The sequence below is a fragment of the Syngnathus leptorhynchus genome, chromosome 13 (assembly GCF_054491065.1).
Source record: "Syngnathus leptorhynchus isolate UIUO chromosome 13, UIUO_Slep, whole genome shotgun sequence".
In the NCBI taxonomy this organism is placed as follows: Eukaryota; Metazoa; Chordata; class Actinopteri; order Syngnathiformes; family Syngnathidae; genus Syngnathus; species Syngnathus leptorhynchus.
In genome coordinates, this window is record NC_141207.1 from 7,456,405 (window position 1) to 7,473,962 (window position 17,558).

Genomic DNA, 17,558 nt, shown 5'->3' on the forward strand with positions numbered 1-17,558 from the left:
TTTACAAACTGTATCTCTAAAAGTTTCTGGTATTAGCGCTAAAACCACAGAAGAACAATTTTAACACCCCCCCCCCCGAACAACTAGGCACATAAAAACACCATCAAGCCCCCCCAATTGAGTCTTGACCTCCCACCAAGTCTGGTTTACAGTACAGTTAATATATGTGCGTCATGGACATGTGCAGTGATGTCACGACTTTCTATATAATACACAACTTTTTTTTCTTTTGTTTAGATGTGGTGGAAGAAAGCAACCAAAATGGCAAACATCAGGAGCCATTAAAGGAATCATGCTAGGACATGTCAAGAGGATAAAGAAAGTCAACCATGTTACAACCGTAGCTTCTTCTAAATTTGCTATCATCATTATTACAAGGGGAAAATACATTTATTTCTCTCAAAAGGTAAAATGTTTCCATGAAAAAAAATGGATATTTTGATCTTAAAAATCTTATTCCCTTACCTGCAAAAAATAGCAAATGTTTTTTATTTTTTATTTTGGCAATGAGTTTTATATTATTGACCAGTGTTTTTTTTATATAATCAAGTTTTTTTTTTTCCAGTTACATTTGACATGTTTACTTTTTTTTTTTTTTAATTTTTGCTATTTTCACAGGGCTGCATTGACTTTCTAGGTAACTTCACAGTTCACTGCAGAAGGGAAAGTGAATCCAAAACATTTCACCAGAAGACCAAAGTGCCCCTCAGTGTAAATCCTCATTTTGTTTTTCTAATCATCATTGTGGCATGTGATTGCAAACAGTAAGGCAGAAAATGCAACACACACAAAAAGAACATGCATCCAAAAGTGAGGAGTTCAACGGAGTTGTCTTTTAAAGCCCTCCCGGAAGACGCATTTCAAAAATCGGTGACGTCCCCACGAGCAGATAAGAAGGAAGGTGAGTATCGTTCATTCGTTTGTTTTTCATATAACAGCCAAGGCGCTCATTCGGATGACCTATCGTTTTGCACGACCTCGTTACTTTTGCCCAGGATCTTGCACAGCTCTGGAGACATGAAGTAGGGTTTAGCAAAAGAACCGTCATTCCTCTCCAGATCTTCGCCTGGGGAAAAAAAGCAGAACCAAAATCAGCAAGAATTGAGTAGTATTTTTTTTTAAGTCAGTGTCATAATGTGTCATGGAAAATAAGACTACTTACAAAAGCACAGGAATAAAGTTTCCACGCACATGGAGTAGACGCTAAAAAAGCCATGTGCAACTAAATAGGATAACAAGATCACTGCCTGAAAAAAAGGAAACAATTAAAATGAAAATAATCACAACAAAAAGCATTTTACATTCCTTACCACTAGAGGGACCCAGAAGTAGTTTAGCGTCGGCGCCTGCCCTTTAATGAAGGGGATTTTACGGGTGAAGAAGAAAAAGGCAAGCGCACCTAGGGGAGAAAAAATCAGAGGAAAACAATTTAATTTGGAGGAAAACTGGGAACTCAAGACAATTCAGATAGCGCTGCTGGACTCACCGACAGTTCCCGCAATGAGAAGTTTTCCCAGAAATAGCAAGAAGTCGGTTACCTTGTCCAGGACGGCCACCCTAAAAACATGCGGAAACAACCTTAAATGTACCACACTTCCCTCTGGTGGTTAGTTGGAGTAATGCGTGCAGTGATTATTTTCCCTTGAGTGAAACTACTCAAGCAAAAAGCTTACCGAATAACATTTCTCATCAGGAGGAAGAAAGCATCCTTGGAGGAGGTGCAGAAGTTTTTTCCATGTATTGCTATCTGTTGAGAGGACAGCGAATGAGTCTCTGCAGGTAGTTGAGCAACCAAAAAAAAAATAATAATAATCCAGTCACTCACCATGATGTATGCATTTTTGTTGAGGAACTTGATGAAACGTTCCAGGCACCAGAAACAATATTTGAGGCAGGACATCATGAAGCGAGCACACCTAGTCTGGCCATCTGAGAAGAACACAAGCCACACGTCAACAAAGTCATCAACAAAGTTGGAATCTGGTACGGTTGAAAAGTTTACGCTTGAGTTTTTTATCCAGGTATTCCAGAATGATGCGGACCATTTGCACCAGAGAGAGGATGAGCGAACCAAAGGCCAGTGAGCCGATGTGGTATCTGCGAAAAGAAGTAGTTCCAAATAAAACCACGTGATTTCCAAATAGTGACCATTCAACATGTGTCCGTTCAGCCACCTACCGTAAGGTCCGATTAAAAGACGCAGCGAGCGGCCATGCTGGAATGTCTTTGGGCTTCCTCATGGCCCAGTAGTAGGTAGCAAAGGCTCCAGCCAGGGTGCACTGGCTGAGCGCCATGACAAAATTAACCAGCCACAGGAAGGCGAATAAGTTGAAGACTTGCAGGAGCATGATGTAGCTGTGGTAGAAGCCCTCACCGTCGTAGGAGTGGAAAAAACATTGCGAGTTGCTACAATTCTCAGGAAGGTTGATCTGACTGAAATTCTGAGAAATTCAATCACAGTTGTGTTATTTCAAATGTTCCCATCCAAGAGGAACGAAAGAAACTGTAAGGAGAACCTTTGGATCGCATGTAGTGTTGTCGCCTAAGTTGCATTGGCTATTTTTAGGTTTAATTTTGTAGACGGCAACACCGGACGTTGATAAATACCTAAAGTTAAAACAAGTTAAGGGGGTGAATACTTTTGCAACCTGTCATATACAGATTCAACCATTTCTATCCCACCACCAAACAATGGCGTCTCAAGGATACATTGTCACCACCACTCCATAACCGATGCAGAGGCATAACAGCCAGAAAGTAAAGATGGGATAGAAGAGAGTAGTCATGATGTGTGCAACGGCCCTAAAAATAAAAATCGGGATGTGAAAGCAGTCAAAAATAAAAAAATCGTTGCAACTTACTTGCTGGCTTCCTTCAGTAGCGCGATGGAGATGAGCAGTCGCTCCCTCAGGAAAATTAGGATAAGTAGAACGATGCCCTCGATCACAGATAGCACAATCACTTTAAAACAAGACCACATGTGGATTTAGTTTTGTTATTTTTTTTTTTTTCTTCTTCCCCCCCACAGGTCGGAGAGAACCCACTGGCGTACTGAAAATGAACCACGTCTGACTCAGCTCCAGATAGACTTGAAAGTCTGCTTGGAAGCCGATCTGGGAGATGGTGATGTCGGCGCCTTCCTTCCCGAGAAGACTGGCGTACTGCCAATAGCAATGGCCGATACCTGCCGTATACACACACACACATAGCTGGAGAATCCAATTCGAAAAGGCATCGGACGAACTGGCGCCAAACTCACCGTAACCGATGGCGCCGACGATGGCGCCGATGATGAGCCACAGCAGCACGCCGGCGATGAAGCGTAAGAGCAGGAGGAAGATCAAGCTGATCACCATGGAGATTGCCATGCCACTACCAGCAGAGACATTTGCTGGTCACATCATTAGGTACACCTAGATCCCGCCCCTTATTTATGCTTTCTAACTATTTTACAAGTGTGTTAACTTTCTGTTTTATCAACTCACATCAGGATCCATTCCCAGGAAGCGGCTAAATCCTCAAAGATTTTAGCGCTAATATCTTTAGCCCGCATGGCCACGCTGTCACGTAAGAGAGAAGACAAAATAACACGATCTTCAAAAACGGTAAGCGGCTCTTACCTGCTAGCGTTTTTCAAGTCGGCGGCGCTGATCTTTTTATCGCCAGCTTCCAATGACTCCGATTGGTTCGTGACAATGGGGAAGCACCGATTAAAAACTACGGAAGGGAGAAAGGGGGACGGTGAAGAAATGAAAACACCGCGTACTGATCATTCGACTTACTGGCTGAGCTCGGCAAGAGCACGGATGGGCAATCTTCATTGGCTAAGAGGCGAGGAACGGACTGAAAGAAGACAAAAACAAAAAAGGCCGAGTGATTTCAGAAAGTAGAATCTTACCCAACATGGTTTCTCATACCGTGCTCTTTGTTACTCCCGGTTTGCAGAATTTCTTATAATAGTTCCACTCGTCGTCGTTTTTCACGGCAGTCAGAAGTAACATAAATTGCTGAGGGCATTCCGAAACACAGAGCTGGAGAAGGCAACAACACGGCGTTAATGAGAAGGTCCGTCAATCTCGGGTCAGCTCTGCGTCTCACCTGGGTGGTGGGGCACTGAAGGTCAAGGCTCAGACAGCTAAGAATGTCAATGTAGAACAATTTGGTTTTGTTTCTGCCGGGGGGGGGGGTGAGGAAAAAGAAAGAGGTCAGAACATTTCGGAGCTATTCGACAATGAAGACTCACTTATTGCTCCCCTCGCCGCAAAGCGTTCCGTAGCTGTCGGTTGGAAAGGTGACTTTCTTGAGATCGCCGTTGACCCAGGCTGGAAAACACGAAAAGGTGTCAGCGACTGATGATGTCTTTTTTTTTTTTTTTTTTAAGCCAAGCCAACATTTGTGTGATGTCATCAGCAGTGTGACACACTCACCCACAAGGCCCAGGATGATGTAAGCAAAGATGACGATGACAAAAATAAAACAGAAGACCACATCCGTCAGCTCTCTGCAAAGATAGAAAAAAAAAAATAAAAATGTAGGAACAAGATCCAAAATGAGAAGAGACACAAAAGTATTTCATTCATCCATGTGGATTCTGGAAACAATGAAGGCACAAAGGCAGTTGAAAGTGGGACAAGATGAGACATGAAGAGAAAAAAACCTAATTAGCGTTTTTGAAAAAAAATAATAAAAAATTGAAGAAGAAGCGGTGCTTAAATTGCCATGGCAACCGCTGCGGATAGCAACCTCCCTCCTTCAAAGCTCCGTACAGTGGACGCTAACGACCACTTGGCCGTCCGGCGTTATGGACGATCAAGATGGCCGGCGGTGAGTTGACCTTGCTCCTTCACAGTTTAACCAGAGAGTTACGCCTCGTTATCGAGACAAAGAGCAAACACAGCAATACAAAGTCACCTCAGAAGCATCCTGACAAAGTGACAATGAAAACAAGTCGGCTTTGTTCTTTTATCGCGGGAAGGCAGCCAGGCCGCAGTCATTATCACTTGGAGTAGGCGGGGCTTCAAAGGTGACTTGCTTTCAATCGTGTTTTGTTAAAGGCCCAGGTGAGAGCTTGCGTCAAAACATGAGCAACAATATGTTCTCTGAAGGTTCTCATTAGGAGAAAGCCTCTCAGCCAACAAAACATCAAAGTACGCGTGGTGCGAGATGTTCTGCAGACGAGAGAGAAAAAAAAAAAAAAGCCAAACCACTCCTATAGAAGCCTCCAGACGTTGAATCCAAACGAGATAATATCCCGTATTACATCTGAGAAGGACTAAATCGTCAAGAAACAATCCACCAAAAAAAACTGAAGGAGCCCATTGGGAGGTTTGCTTCAGTCAAAAAATCTCTTCCACTGGAATCCCACAACAGCTATGAGCCACATTATTAGGAACACTTGCACTAGATAAGATCCAGAAGAACAACAATATCAAAAATGGTTGCCTTGACAAAGGGAATGCGAAAAAAAAGACATGTATTGAGCTTATGGATTTTCTCATCCATTACATAAATGTGGATGAAGATAAGCACATTTGAATGGACCTTAAATTGTCACCTAGTATATTTGAAAAAAAAAAATGACAATAAATACTTATGTTTTTTTTAAATAAATTAAATAATCTATCATATGATGGATTAGGACAACATGCAGAATGAATTAAACAATTTTGGACATTTTTATTTTCTATGCTATTGGTTAGCATTAGGTCATTTGTTAGCATGATGCTAAACCCACAGACTAGGGCAAAGCTTTGTGGTTTTGTGTGTGTGTGAGTTTGTGTCGACTTCAGAACATGTGCCATCAGCTGAACTCCCAGCCAGCACCAGTTTGACTTATGCTCATTGATTTGTGTGGTGAAGCAAAGAGCGCCGCCGGCACTGCACCTCGCTCTGTATTAACCCAGCATGACAAATGATCAATTTGTCCCCCTACCAGGCAAGAGAGAGCTTACACAATAGTTTGGAATCAACACAACACGCATCACGGGCTGTGATCAAATTTTGGTAGAAGTAGTCAAAAATAAATCGTTTTTTTAGAATTCATCCGAAAAAAAAAACAATGATAGTGAGAATAATTAATACCTGTCGTGAATTGGCCCTCGGAACTTTGGGTCGAAAGTGCATGGCTCACCTAGAAAGACAAAATATGAGTGGAGTTAACTACATTTTGTGGTTCCAATGGCTGCTGTGCCAAAGTGTTGGTTTTGTGCATGGAATATTTGGTGGACTCTCTCACACCAGTCGCCCACAGTTCCCGTTGGGCTCCATCTCGGATGCAATCACCGCAGCTAAGAGGCACCAGATGGCTCTTTATTTTTTTCCTTCCAATATTAACGCTGTTTCAAGATCATCTCCATCCCCCTTCCCCATTTCCTTGCTATCTTTTGAAGTTCTTGTCTTAGACAAGATATCCGGATCTGTGCTTTAAATGAACTTAGTAGCGTCCCACTGGGATCTTTTGAAATATTAGCAACCTTTGGAGAACGGCGTAGTCAGCAATCTATTTTTTTTTTGTCTTAAGCCGATCGGATCATCTTTGAGAAAAAAAAAGACTTGCTGACAGCCTCTTTAAAAAACAGTAGCGGGGATGCGGGTTGGGATTCGGCCCCCCCAGGAGAGGCGTTAGCGTCTGAGATTGTCAGCCGTTGACAGCTAGCCTGCTGCTCTGTGCTTTTGACTTGAAGTGTTTTTGCCGCCGTGTGACCTTGACAACTTCCTTGGAAAGCCTCGCTTTTTGTCCACCAGTGACAAAAAGGTTTATTGTCAAACTGAACATTTAACATGAGAATGTTAATGAACATTTAAAAAGACCATCATATGTCCACAGATAACATGACAATACATAAATGCATATATTCTTTATCCTCTTCTGATAAGTTGAATTGGCAATTATTGCGATAATTAAATTAAGCTAGTCTGAAACACTGGGGCAAAGACACAGTAAAGTAGATTCTGATAGCTATTTAAAAAAAAAATTCTGGATTTACTTTGTCACATTACGACTTTGACGAAAGTGTAATTTCATCCAGAGTGTGACAGGACTTCATCTTTAAGCGTCTATGTTGGCTGACTGTGAGAATGCAGGATTTAGGGAATCCGCCCATGCGGGAAATTTCTTAATTAACTTCGTGCCAGACTTAACACTTCTCCCTCCATTTTTTTTTTTTCAATGGAACTATCTAGTCACGTCAGCTACCCCGTCCCTGAATGATTATGATATTATCTTCATTTCAATAATTACACACCAGAGGAACCTTAAATCAAGGATTAACAGGAGAACCGCATTGACATTTACTACTCGAAAGAAATAAGCGTCATAGAGAGTATCCTCAAATAAAAAAGGGGGATGAATGCAGCGTTGATGGTGCCATTACTATTTCTACCACTTGCTCACACCATAACACTACAAAATGCTCCATTAGCTTGATGCATTGGCACAATTAACCTCATTAATTGACTTGTCTCCGTAAAACCAAAGGTGAAACAATACCACTGTATTATGCTGCCTGTAAGTCGACCTGATTTGTATTTACCCTGTGATGAGAATACATCACTATACATAATTGGCCATAATTGGCACATGGCCAACTAGGGCTAATTATTATTATGATTATGCCCTTTTTTACTTCCCATTAGAACTTTATGAAAAATGTCCACCTTATATAAGGTTAAGACCCTCAGTGACAGCATTAAAATGTAGTTTTCAATATGTCTTTCCAATATAAAATAGCTCACCCATTGAATCCTTTGCCATTGTCCTTCTGAGCTAGTGTCAGAAATTCTGATGAACCAATTCGCTGCTTCCTTCAACAATTACTCAAGAGAACGAGATGTCACTGTCATCACCTTTACGCGTCAACGACGACGAGGGTTGACGACAAAATATATATATATATATAGCAACAAATTCAAAATATACACACACCGTGCGTAAAAGCGCGAGTGCGTGTATAAATGTCAATGAATACATCAATATCAATCAATAAAATCCCGTGGTTGCAAAAGAACCGACAGTGCTCTATCGGAAACACTAACAACCTTTTTTTTTTTATTATTATAATAAATTCCAACTTGTTACAAAAGCGTTTGTCTTGTTACCAGCTAACATTCCTTCACTGGAGTCATCCGAACCACCGAGAGGTACCGGGGAGCGCTGTCATGATGACAAAAGAAAGATTCACCATAATACGCGGATGGAACGACCGTCTTCCGAGCCATGGCACTCTTCAATCGGGACCGATGCAGCGCCGTCGTCGCCTTGGACCCGGGGACCGCATATGATGAGGTGAGTCGAGGTGTGCAAGTGGGGGGACGGACGGGAATGGATGGGTCCAACAAAACACGCGGCCACCTGGCTCCGAGATCGTGAAGGATGCTTCGGCCACGCAGCTTTGCTTCAGCGGTGTTTACAGCTTCACTTCATGAATTATTCCAAAACGCTCTTAAAGGGTCCGCAGCTGTCTTTTCTTTGTTTCTTTCCTCGATGGCCTTTCACGTTGTTTACTTCTGCAGATATACAAAATAGAGAATGTCGGACAAAAAGAGTGAAAAATTACCGCTTTTGTTTTTTTTTCTCAGGAGAGAAAGTTAGGCAAAAAACCTGCAGAGAGATGCAAAGACCCCCCCCCCCCTTTTTTATGTAAACAAAAGAGTGCTTAAATCCATGTATCAGTCCGTTAACATTTGAAATTGACAATTGGAAATAAGTAACTGGGTCATGGTTAACTCAGTAATATTTATTTACAGAGCACCGTAAACCAACGTACGCAGAGGCGGTTCTAGGTTAAATGGGATCCCACGCCCCCCCACCCAATCCCCCACAAGTAATGTATGCACGCTCACGTACACACAGTGTACAAGGTAATATAATTAGCAATTACCCCCCCAAAAAAATTTACATGTATTTTTTTACATATTTAAATGAACAGTGTGTTTTTAAAACGAACGAACATCAATCAAAACATTCGACAGCTAGACACTGTCCCTTTAAAGAAGTGTTTGAGTGAAGATACACCGGCCAGCAGAACTTCTTCTGAAGATCCACGGAGGACACCAAAGAAGCTACAAGGGCATCGTTGTGATGGGTTTTCTCTTTTATTTTTTTTTCAAGAGTATCCTTTGGAATTTGTGCTGCGATTGGGCTTTGATGCTATAAATAGATAGCACAGGCAGATGGACCCAGAGCTGCAACGGAATTCTGAATACTCAATATCCATTTCAGTTTATTGCGGTAGATGTCCCACACATCTAGAAAAGCGAGAAATTTGCGTTTTTAGATCCAAAATTGCATAGCAATAATTTGTTGGATTCAATTTCTTTTCATGTCTTAGGAGCCCGAAGATACTATCTCACTTTTGTCTCTCTTTTATTTTGTAGGAGTGAGTTGCAAATTGTATTGATTGTAGTGTCAAACAAACGAATGAGCTGAGTTGAAGGACTTTCTATTTTGGGAGGCTTGCATAATGACTTTTTTTTTTTTTTCCTGCAAAACGTTGCTTGTGCTTGTGACATTCATTTCAAAAAAATATAGACCGATTATTATCCGGATTATTTTTTTCACACGAATTAAATTTATAAGAGTATTTAGTGTGCTCTACGTTTGCGACTTGCCTCACTCGAGACTCGGAGGCGTTTAGGATCATGCAGGAGAAAAGAGAGACTGCGCAAGCTTGCATGAGGAAACGGAGGAGGGAGGGGTGGAGTAGCAGCGTCACCGGAACGTTGTTTCTCTTCAGGTCCCGCGTTCAAGTCCCACTGCGCGACAAGCGGTACCGACGCTACGTACGAGCTTTGGCCGAGAAAAGGATGAGGGCTCCAAACGAGGGCAGAGGAAAATGAGGATACGCTTGGTAATTATATTTTAGACCTGTAGGGGGGGCGGGGTGGGGTGGGGGTGATATGTGCCTTTTTTTTTTCTATGACGATGACGTATTTGTCTTGTCTCTCTGTTGCAGTGGAAAGGAATTTGTAGCATTCTTGTCGTTACCATGGTTACCAGTTTGATAGTGGCGTACAATAGAAGATCCGGTGGTGACAGATCATCCTCACCACAATCCTCATTGTTATCATCCTCCTCCTCCCGACATAAAGAAGGTCCTACGAGACCAAGGATGCGTTTGGTATCAACGCTAGGCGGCTACACAGGTGTCATGGATCGCAAGGTAAATCGTTTTTTTCTTCTCAAATTCATTTGGACATTTTGCTTTCCCACACAGCACTTCCTGCAGCTTATTGACAAACCACAGCAGACATTTTGCACATCCTGTTTTTCATCAGGGGGCGTTTGAGGTCAAGTGACACCGCATGGAGCAAAGGCATCACATTTTGCCAGCATTACATTGCTGATGATGATGATGATGATCTCAAAGCTGGTTTTGACCTTCATGGGGAGAAGCCCAAAGAAGATTTTTGTCATTTTATTTCGATGTTTTAGAGAGAGGAGATGAAAAAGTGTGTCTATCCTACTACTGGGGATTTATGTTGGTCCCAATTTATTTTAATCACAGCCCAGGGCTCTGCCGGACTGGCCATCTGCCAAGCGGTGCAGATACCTGGTGGGCTGGCATCTTTTGGGGCTGATGTACTTCTATTTACTTATTCTCCATTATTTTATGAAACTAACTGTAAAAGGGGTGTGTAGACTTTTTATAACCAGTGTGTTCCATTTGGCTCATAGACTCTGAAGATGCACTGTGGAACGTGCGCACTCATCACCAGCTCGGGTCACCTCACCGGCGGAGAGAGGGGCCCCGAAATCGAGCGTTCCGACTGCGTCATCCGTATGAACGACGCCCCCACCGTGGGCTACGAGCGGGACGTGAGCCGACGGACCACTCTCCGTGTGGTGGCGCATTCCAGCCTGCAGCGGGTGCTACGTAGGCAACGAGAGCTGCTCAACACCACCCAAGGCACGGCGTTCGTCTTCTGGGGACCCAACAGCTGCATGAAACGAGACGGTAGAGGCCACGTGTTCAACCATCTGAAGATGTTGAACCAGCAGCTGCCCGGCCTCAAACTTTATATCATTTCTCGACTTCAAATGATGGCCTTTGATGAACTTTTCAAAAATGAAACTGGCATTGATAGGTAAATGTTGGGATGATGCTCAGTAATCAATAGGAATTGATTTGGATATAAATATCAACATTTATGTTCAGGAAAAGTTCCAACACCTGGCTGAGTACGGGCTGGTTCACGATGGCTATGGCCTTGGAGCTATGTGACAGGATCAACGTTTATGGCATGGTACCACCTGACCACTGCAGGTACCTTCTCATTTTCAGTAGATGCTTTGTTGTGCTATTTTTCCTCAAGCAAACTGATTTCTTCCCATGTCTTGAAGATCCCCCTCCAGTCCATCAGTGCCGTATCACTACTACGAGCCGTCCGGCCCCACCGAGTGCGCCATGTACCTATCTCACGAGAGAAGCCGACGAGGGAGTCACCACCGTTTCATCACAGAGAAGATGGTCTTTGCCAAATGGGCTCAGAACCTCGACATCCATTTCTACCAGCCGGACTGGAAGCCTAAAACGCCAATAAAAGCCTCCAGTGCCATTCAGACTGGATCTTGAGATCCTCCAGATGCTTGCGAGATTCTCATTTGGATCAAACTTTGTTTTGATCATTAAATATTACAACAGGACTGCTACGGAATCCCTTATATGCTTTGTCCTGTATTGGTGGGGGGTGCTTTTGACTGCTGCCTGTTCCCGTGTGTTACAAGGAACGCCTTATGCATTTTACCACATAAGCAAGCTTGCGTGCGGAATTCTAATGATCTCAGGTGCTCTGGACCAAGACGGGGTGTTATGCTAAGGTGACCCGTGTGTCCTGCATACAGATGGCACCAGCCCTTCAGGTGGAATTAGAAAGCTCCACAATTCATTCATGTGAACGCTAACCTGTAAAACTAAAAAAAAAAAAAATTCTGACATCTGGGCAGGTAGCATCTTGCTGCACGAGCCACAATCCGCAGAGAGATAGACAATACAAATCATATTCATTTTAAATCTATATGTCAACAAATCAAATAGGCATCAATTCATTTTTATCACTACTCTCATATTTGTTCAGCTTTGAGAGGACCAAGTTGTTAAAATAACAAGGTCATGCTGCCATCTGCTGGCAAGAATGATAACAACGGCTAGAAATATTTTCTATATTTAATTTCCTTTTTGTTAAGTCGCCATTCATTTTCTAACTACACATTAAATAATAAATTAATTACAAACAAGCACTACAGTTTTCTTACTTTCGGAAATCTGGTCTATTTTTTTAGGGTATTCCAGAAAAAAAACACAATAAATGCTAATAGGCAAATGACTTTGCAAAGAGCGACAGACAAAAATGTGAATTTGTAAATAGTGATTAATTTTTTAAAAAACTGCAAAGGAGTGACAAGGAACATATTGTTCATTGAAGGTGTTTTTTTCCTACTTGTGGCACCTTAATAATGACTGACTGGGCACCATTTAGGCCCACTTGATGGTGAGAAAATGATGACGAGTACGAACAGGGGGAAGAGTACATTTGATACTTGTGACTTTTGCTGTTGCTGTTCTTTTTTTGTGATTAGGTGCAGAAAAGTAGCGAGAAGCCAACATTACGGCTTATTTTCTAGGACTACTCCAGTCCAACATGACTCACGTTTCTGTCTGTTAAAGCACACTTGGAACGCGTGATGTCAAACCCGGAAAAGGATTTGACAAATGAATAGGACAGAAAAAAAGGGACAAAAATGTACAAACGAAAATATGAAATGCTGACATTTTGTGTGTTTAGCCGCCTCAATTAAATTTGTTGTTTTTTGAAATTTCATTGCTGTTTCTTGTGGTGGTGGTGGTGTTGCGCAACACATTGAAAACATTTTATAATAGTGCATGAAAACAAGATTTTGTTGCATCCTTCCTGCATCTGTATGAAGTCTTTGTGCAGGATTTCTTATTTGGATCTAGGCCAAGAAGCTCATTTTGAGTTGCTTGGCAGGTTTGTATGATTCAGCGCTATTTATCAGTGGAGAGCCAATCTCACATCTCCACACATTTGCAAACGTGTGTGTGCTGGTTTGTGTCATGTTCATCATATTACTTGGAGGAGCCCAGGCCGTTGGATGACACGTATGTTTGACGGACAGCACTGAAGCGCTTTTTTTTTTTTTTTTTTTTTATGCAGCAGCAACAGTTGGGAGTCAGGAGCCAAGGAAACAGCACATCTCCACTTCATCAACGACATCGAGAACGAAATCAAGAAAAGTTGAGTAGACTACACAAAGGCAGGAGAAGCTTCATGACGTGAGGTAACAAGGTTCAGGTAATAAATCTTTTCCAATTTTGTTATTGTTTGAGAAAAATGCATGTGCATGTTTCAACATTCAGGAGTCTGTTCTAGCTTACTTTTGTTAATACTTGAGTAGATTTACTTGAGAGATCACCAAAATCTGCATTTGAGAATGAAACCTCATCTTGTAGTGTCATTGTGGCAGTTTTGTATCCTGAGGTTGAATGTGACTTGTTTATTTTGTGATCAGGGATGTTTTGGATCATGAGCGTTTCCTTTCCCTCTCCAAATATCTTTCTTGTATTGTCTTAAATATTCTTGACTAATGTTGTGAAAGTTTGAGTTTTTTCCCTGCCATCAATTAACATTCTTGTGTGATTCCTTGGTGGTGCTGTCTCAATTGCGTTCTTGCTTTGAATAAATGTGATTTTATTTTTTTAAGTCAAACAATGTCCTCCTTGAAATGTTCTATGCAGTCAAATGCTGACTGTTTTGAAATGTCAAAGGAAAGCACCTGAACAATTAACCTTTTGTAAGTCCAAAAGGTCCAAGTACTGAAAAATGGAGTTACGCAAATGGCGCAATGACGAAATAATAATTGTAACCATTAGTGAGACTGATTAAACGAAAGGTACATCCCTGTCATAGTTCACGTTTGATTTGAAATCATTATCATGGCGTGCTGCTCCATTTCATGTTATTTTGCGTTTCTATCCAGTCATGATGCTTTTTTACTTTTGTGACATTATTGATATTCTCTAGATTCCAAGCCCACAATGTCGGCCGGTGAGAACGCTGATCTGAGTTGGAAAGAAGCCCCGCCCACAAACATCACCTGCATTGCCGAGAGTCGGTCGGTGACCACCTCAGTCATCTCCATGAGCGTCGGCATCCTATCCAACAGCCTGGCCCTCTTCATCCTGCTCAAATCCCCCAAACGCATGCCGCAGAAGAGCAGGGCGCCCTTCTCAGTGTTCGCCACCAGCCTGGTGGCCACCGACCTTCTGGGCCACCTGGTCAACGGCTCGGTGGTGATTTACGTCTACAGCTTGCGCAAGCAATGGGAGACGTTCGACCCCCAGGGCAGAGTGTGCAACCTCTTCGGCGCCACCTTGGTCTTCTTCGGACTGAGCCCGCTGTTCCTGGGAAGCGCCATGGCCATCGAGCGCTGCATCGGGATCACCAAGCCCTTTTACCACTCCACCGGATTGGCCTTCCGCCACATGAACAAGCTGCTGTCCGTCATCTGGCTCCTGGCCGCCCTGGTGGCTGCCCTGCCTGTGGCGCTGAGGAGGTCCTATAGGGTCCAGAGCTCCAGGAGCTGGTGCTTTTATAATTTGGATGAGCCCAGTGACTGGTTGGATGTGTTCCTGCCTCTGCTCTTTTCCCTGCTAGGCTTGATGGCTCTGCTCTTCTCTATCATTTGCAACACGGTGACCAGCTGCTCCCTGCTGTTGTCCACCATGCACCGCAAGCATCACAGCCGAGGAACATCTTACCACGTTGAGATGATCTGCCAGCTCATGGCCATCATGTTGGTTTCCTGTGTATGCTGGGGACCTTTACTGGTAAATAAAATGACCCTGAGAAATTATTTTCTTGAGCCAAGGCACACATTAGAAGACCATTAAATACGATATTGGAAAATATTGGAGAAATTTCACCAGAATATTCATTTTGCATAAAGATTCATTTATTGCAGTTCTTTCTGGAGTTTTCAACTTGGCCACTGGGTAGCAGAGTTTCCCGATTATGCATTAGCATATCATTTGAGTGTAAATGAAAAGTACTATTTACCCACTATTATTTCATAAACAATTCATCTCATAGTATTGACTGATTTCTTGTTCATTTCATGTTTACAGACCCGCATCATCTTTCTTACCTCCAAAGACGATTATGACCCAGCATCCGACAAACTGCTGTTTGTGCTGCGCATCGCCACATGGAACCAGATCCTTGACCCCTGGGTCTACATCCTACTGAGGAAGGCCGTGCTGAAGAAATTCTTTCTTATGTTACAACGCTGCTGCAGGTCCAAGTCCCAGGAGCCGGCGTGCTGGCGGCACAGCTTTCTGCAAAGCTCCAGCCTCTCCAAGTTCGACCCACCGGCCAGCCTCTTTGACGGCTTGCTCGTCCAAAACACGAACATCAGTCTGACTGACGACTCCAAGACCGAGGTGTTTCACATGGTGCTATCCGTGTGGAAGAAAGGCTGAAAGAAAATGGGAAGATAGTGATGGGAAACAGTATGGGATGTAAATCAAGTCACCTATGTTAATTCTCGTATAATATATGATGTGCAATGTGTGTAATTTCATGGCTTCACTATTAAATGTTTGATGGGTGGAACTTTTGAGTAAAAATTCCAGTTGCTGGATCAGTGGTTTAATAGCACAGCACTTATTTTGTAAAGTGATCTTTTGTCTTTACGTATGAAGGCAGCTATTGTTGTCACTATCAAGTCCTTTGTATAATGTGAAAAGTATTCCTATACAGTGGATGGGAGTCAATAAAAAATATATTAAAACCTGTCGGATTGAGGTGTAATTGAAAGGTAGTAGCGATCCGTAAAAATGTTAACAAAATAATAATAAACGTTTTACATAAGATTCCGTGAGGGCCTTTGTTGTTGTAATACCTCAATCATCCACACGACGGCAGCACCGTTGACAAACGTTGATAACTTTACAACGAGGAAGAAAATAAATCCACATCCATTTGTGACTAATAAAACCCGTTTCTTATTACTAAGTCTTTAAAAAAAAGAAAATAAAAACCCGCATGCCTCCGTGGAAACTCGTACAGGTTGCAGTATTAAACGTTACAATGTTGGAATATGTGCCGTGTCGCGTACGAGACGCTGTTGTGTATGTTTTGTTTTGTTGTCGTCGCGCTACACAGAGATGGAGCTAATAATATAGCTCGCTTCACGTCGTGCGTGCTGTTACTTTATAAGCAATATCACAATTGGATCTTCATTTCCATAAGTGCGTTCATTTGTTGTTTGACTTCAGCTACATTTTATCTTATCGCAGGTAACAAGATGAATCAGGAAAAATTGGCCAAACTTCAGGCCCAAGTGCGGATAGGAGGAAAGGTAAGTGCGAACTCGGGAGTGTCTTTCCCAACCTTCTGTCATCTACTGGAAAATCACTCGACGTGTCTGTTACAGAGGACTAACTACCTCAGACTACCAGGCATGTAAATATTTTGGTGTGGTTTCAGGGTTCAGCACGCAGGAAGAAGAAGGTGGTACACAGAACTGCCACAGCAGATGACAAAAAGCTTCAGAGTTCCCTAAAGAAGTTGGCTGTCAACAATATTGCCGGGATTGAGGAGGTAAATACTTCCGACAGCACAATGAGGAAGTGCGTTATTGTTTTTCCTGAAATATAAATAACAGGTCGTGACTGTCATTCAGGTCAACATGATCAAGGACGACGGCTCGGTGATCCACTTCAACAACCCCAAAGTGCAGGCCTCGCTGTCGGCCAACACCTTCGCCGTCACGGGACACGCCGAGAGCAAGCAGCTGACCGAGATGCTACCGGGGATCCTCAGCCAGCTTGGGGCCGACAGCTTGAGCAGCCTGCGGAAGTTGGCTGAGCAGTTCCCCCGCCAAGGTGCTTGATAAAACAATTTAGCATTATCAAGTTGATCTGAACATGTTGGTGTGTTTTATTCTTTTTTTTTTCCAGCACTTGACAGCAAATCTCCAAAAGTAGAAGACATCGAGGAAGAGGATGATGATGTTCCAGGTAGTTTTTTTGTGCTTGTTGTATCGATTGCAGAAAAGACCTAAACCTGGTACATGGTTGCCAATTTTGAATTTGAAATCAGGAGTGACACATGATTAAGGGGAGGGAAAAAAAATGATACATATTTTTACTTGTGTTGTCTTGTTGCCGTGAAGATTTGGTGGAGAACTTTGACGAAGCGTCCAAGAATGAAGCCAACTGACGACGGCGCCAAAACCAGAAAAACTCTCCCAACGTTTTCATTTCGACTTATCCATATCAGAATGGGCGCACACACACACACACACACACACACACACACACACACACACACACACACACACACACACACACACACACACACACACACACACACACACACACACACACACACACACACACACACAAACGAGAGACTTTTCTTTTTCCAGATGACCAAGCAGGCTGACATAATTCATTTGTCGCCACACTGTCAGTCATTTTAAATGTTGAAAGTTGTTTGTTTATGAAACAGTATAAAGATGATTAACATTTTTTTTA

At 42.7% G+C, this 17,558-nt stretch overlaps 4 protein-coding genes across 9 annotated transcripts; 3 read left to right on the top strand and 1 right to left on the bottom strand.

Annotated features, from left to right (window-relative positions):
• Positions 1-104: 104 nt before the first annotated feature.
• On the bottom strand, positions 105-8,300 carry LOC147047276 (choline transporter-like protein 5). Of its 2 annotated transcripts, none has more exons than XM_085927358.1 (22): positions 8,181-8,300; positions 6,082-6,130; positions 4,428-4,501; positions 4,244-4,322; positions 4,099-4,171; positions 3,918-4,031; positions 3,783-3,843; positions 3,621-3,717; positions 3,486-3,560; positions 3,260-3,372; positions 3,053-3,184; positions 2,862-2,961; positions 2,710-2,802; positions 2,517-2,607; positions 2,179-2,441; positions 2,003-2,097; positions 1,826-1,929; positions 1,674-1,747; positions 1,487-1,557; positions 1,311-1,399; positions 1,163-1,247; positions 105-1,066 (listed from the first exon to the last, which is right to left on the bottom strand). In XM_085927358.1, exons 1-22 carry the CDS (start codon positions 8,215-8,217, stop codon positions 948-950), a joined length of 2,088 nt encoding a protein of 695 aa, XP_085783484.1. In that variant the 5' UTR covers positions 8,218-8,300; the 3' UTR covers positions 105-947. The 2 variants fall into 2 exon arrangements, with proteins under 2 accessions (XP_085783484.1, XP_085783485.1); XM_085927359.1 differs by lacking the exon at positions 8,181-8,300 and adding an exon at positions 7,735-7,782.
• LOC147047277 (alpha-N-acetylgalactosaminide alpha-2,6-sialyltransferase 5-like) lies at positions 191-12,743 on the top strand. 3 transcript variants are annotated; one of them, XM_085927360.1, is made up of 12 exons: positions 191-406; positions 619-1,108; positions 1,694-1,779; positions 1,850-1,983; positions 3,029-3,407; positions 3,491-3,605; positions 8,101-8,284; positions 9,735-9,848; positions 9,954-10,160; positions 10,676-11,085; positions 11,157-11,264; positions 11,342-12,743. In XM_085927360.1, exons 7-12 carry the CDS (start codon positions 8,216-8,218, stop codon positions 11,571-11,573), a joined length of 1,140 nt encoding a protein of 379 aa, XP_085783486.1. In that variant the 5' UTR covers positions 191-406; positions 619-1,108; positions 1,694-1,779; positions 1,850-1,983; positions 3,029-3,407; positions 3,491-3,605; positions 8,101-8,215; the 3' UTR covers positions 11,574-12,743. The 3 variants fall into 3 exon arrangements, with proteins under 3 accessions (XP_085783486.1, XP_085783487.1, XP_085783488.1); XM_085927361.1 differs by lacking the exons at positions 191-406; positions 619-1,108 and adding an exon at positions 1,123-1,606; XM_085927362.1 differs by lacking the exons at positions 191-406; positions 619-1,108 and having other exon boundaries at positions 1,672-1,779; positions 1,871-1,983.
• A 1,311-nt stretch (positions 12,744-14,054) lies between these two features.
• Positions 14,055-15,497, top strand: ptgfr (prostaglandin F receptor (FP)). The gene is made up of 2 exons (XM_085928741.1): positions 14,055-14,846; positions 15,144-15,497. Exons 1-2 carry the CDS (start codon positions 14,055-14,057, stop codon positions 15,495-15,497), a joined length of 1,146 nt encoding a protein of 381 aa, XP_085784867.1.
• Positions 15,498-15,951: 454 nt separating this feature from the next.
• btf3l4 (basic transcription factor 3-like 4) lies at positions 15,952-17,434 on the top strand. 3 transcript variants are annotated; one of them, XM_085928755.1, is made up of 6 exons: positions 15,952-16,086; positions 16,317-16,378; positions 16,507-16,620; positions 16,703-16,904; positions 16,980-17,039; positions 17,195-17,434. In XM_085928755.1, exons 2-6 carry the CDS (start codon positions 16,325-16,327, stop codon positions 17,239-17,241), a joined length of 477 nt encoding a protein of 158 aa, XP_085784881.1. In that variant the 5' UTR covers positions 15,952-16,086; positions 16,317-16,324; the 3' UTR covers positions 17,242-17,434. The 3 variants fall into 3 exon arrangements, with proteins under 3 accessions (XP_085784881.1, XP_085784880.1, XP_085784879.1); XM_085928754.1 differs by having other exon boundaries at positions 15,959-16,148; XM_085928753.1 differs by having other exon boundaries at positions 15,959-16,378.
• Positions 17,435-17,558: the final 124 nt, after the last annotated feature.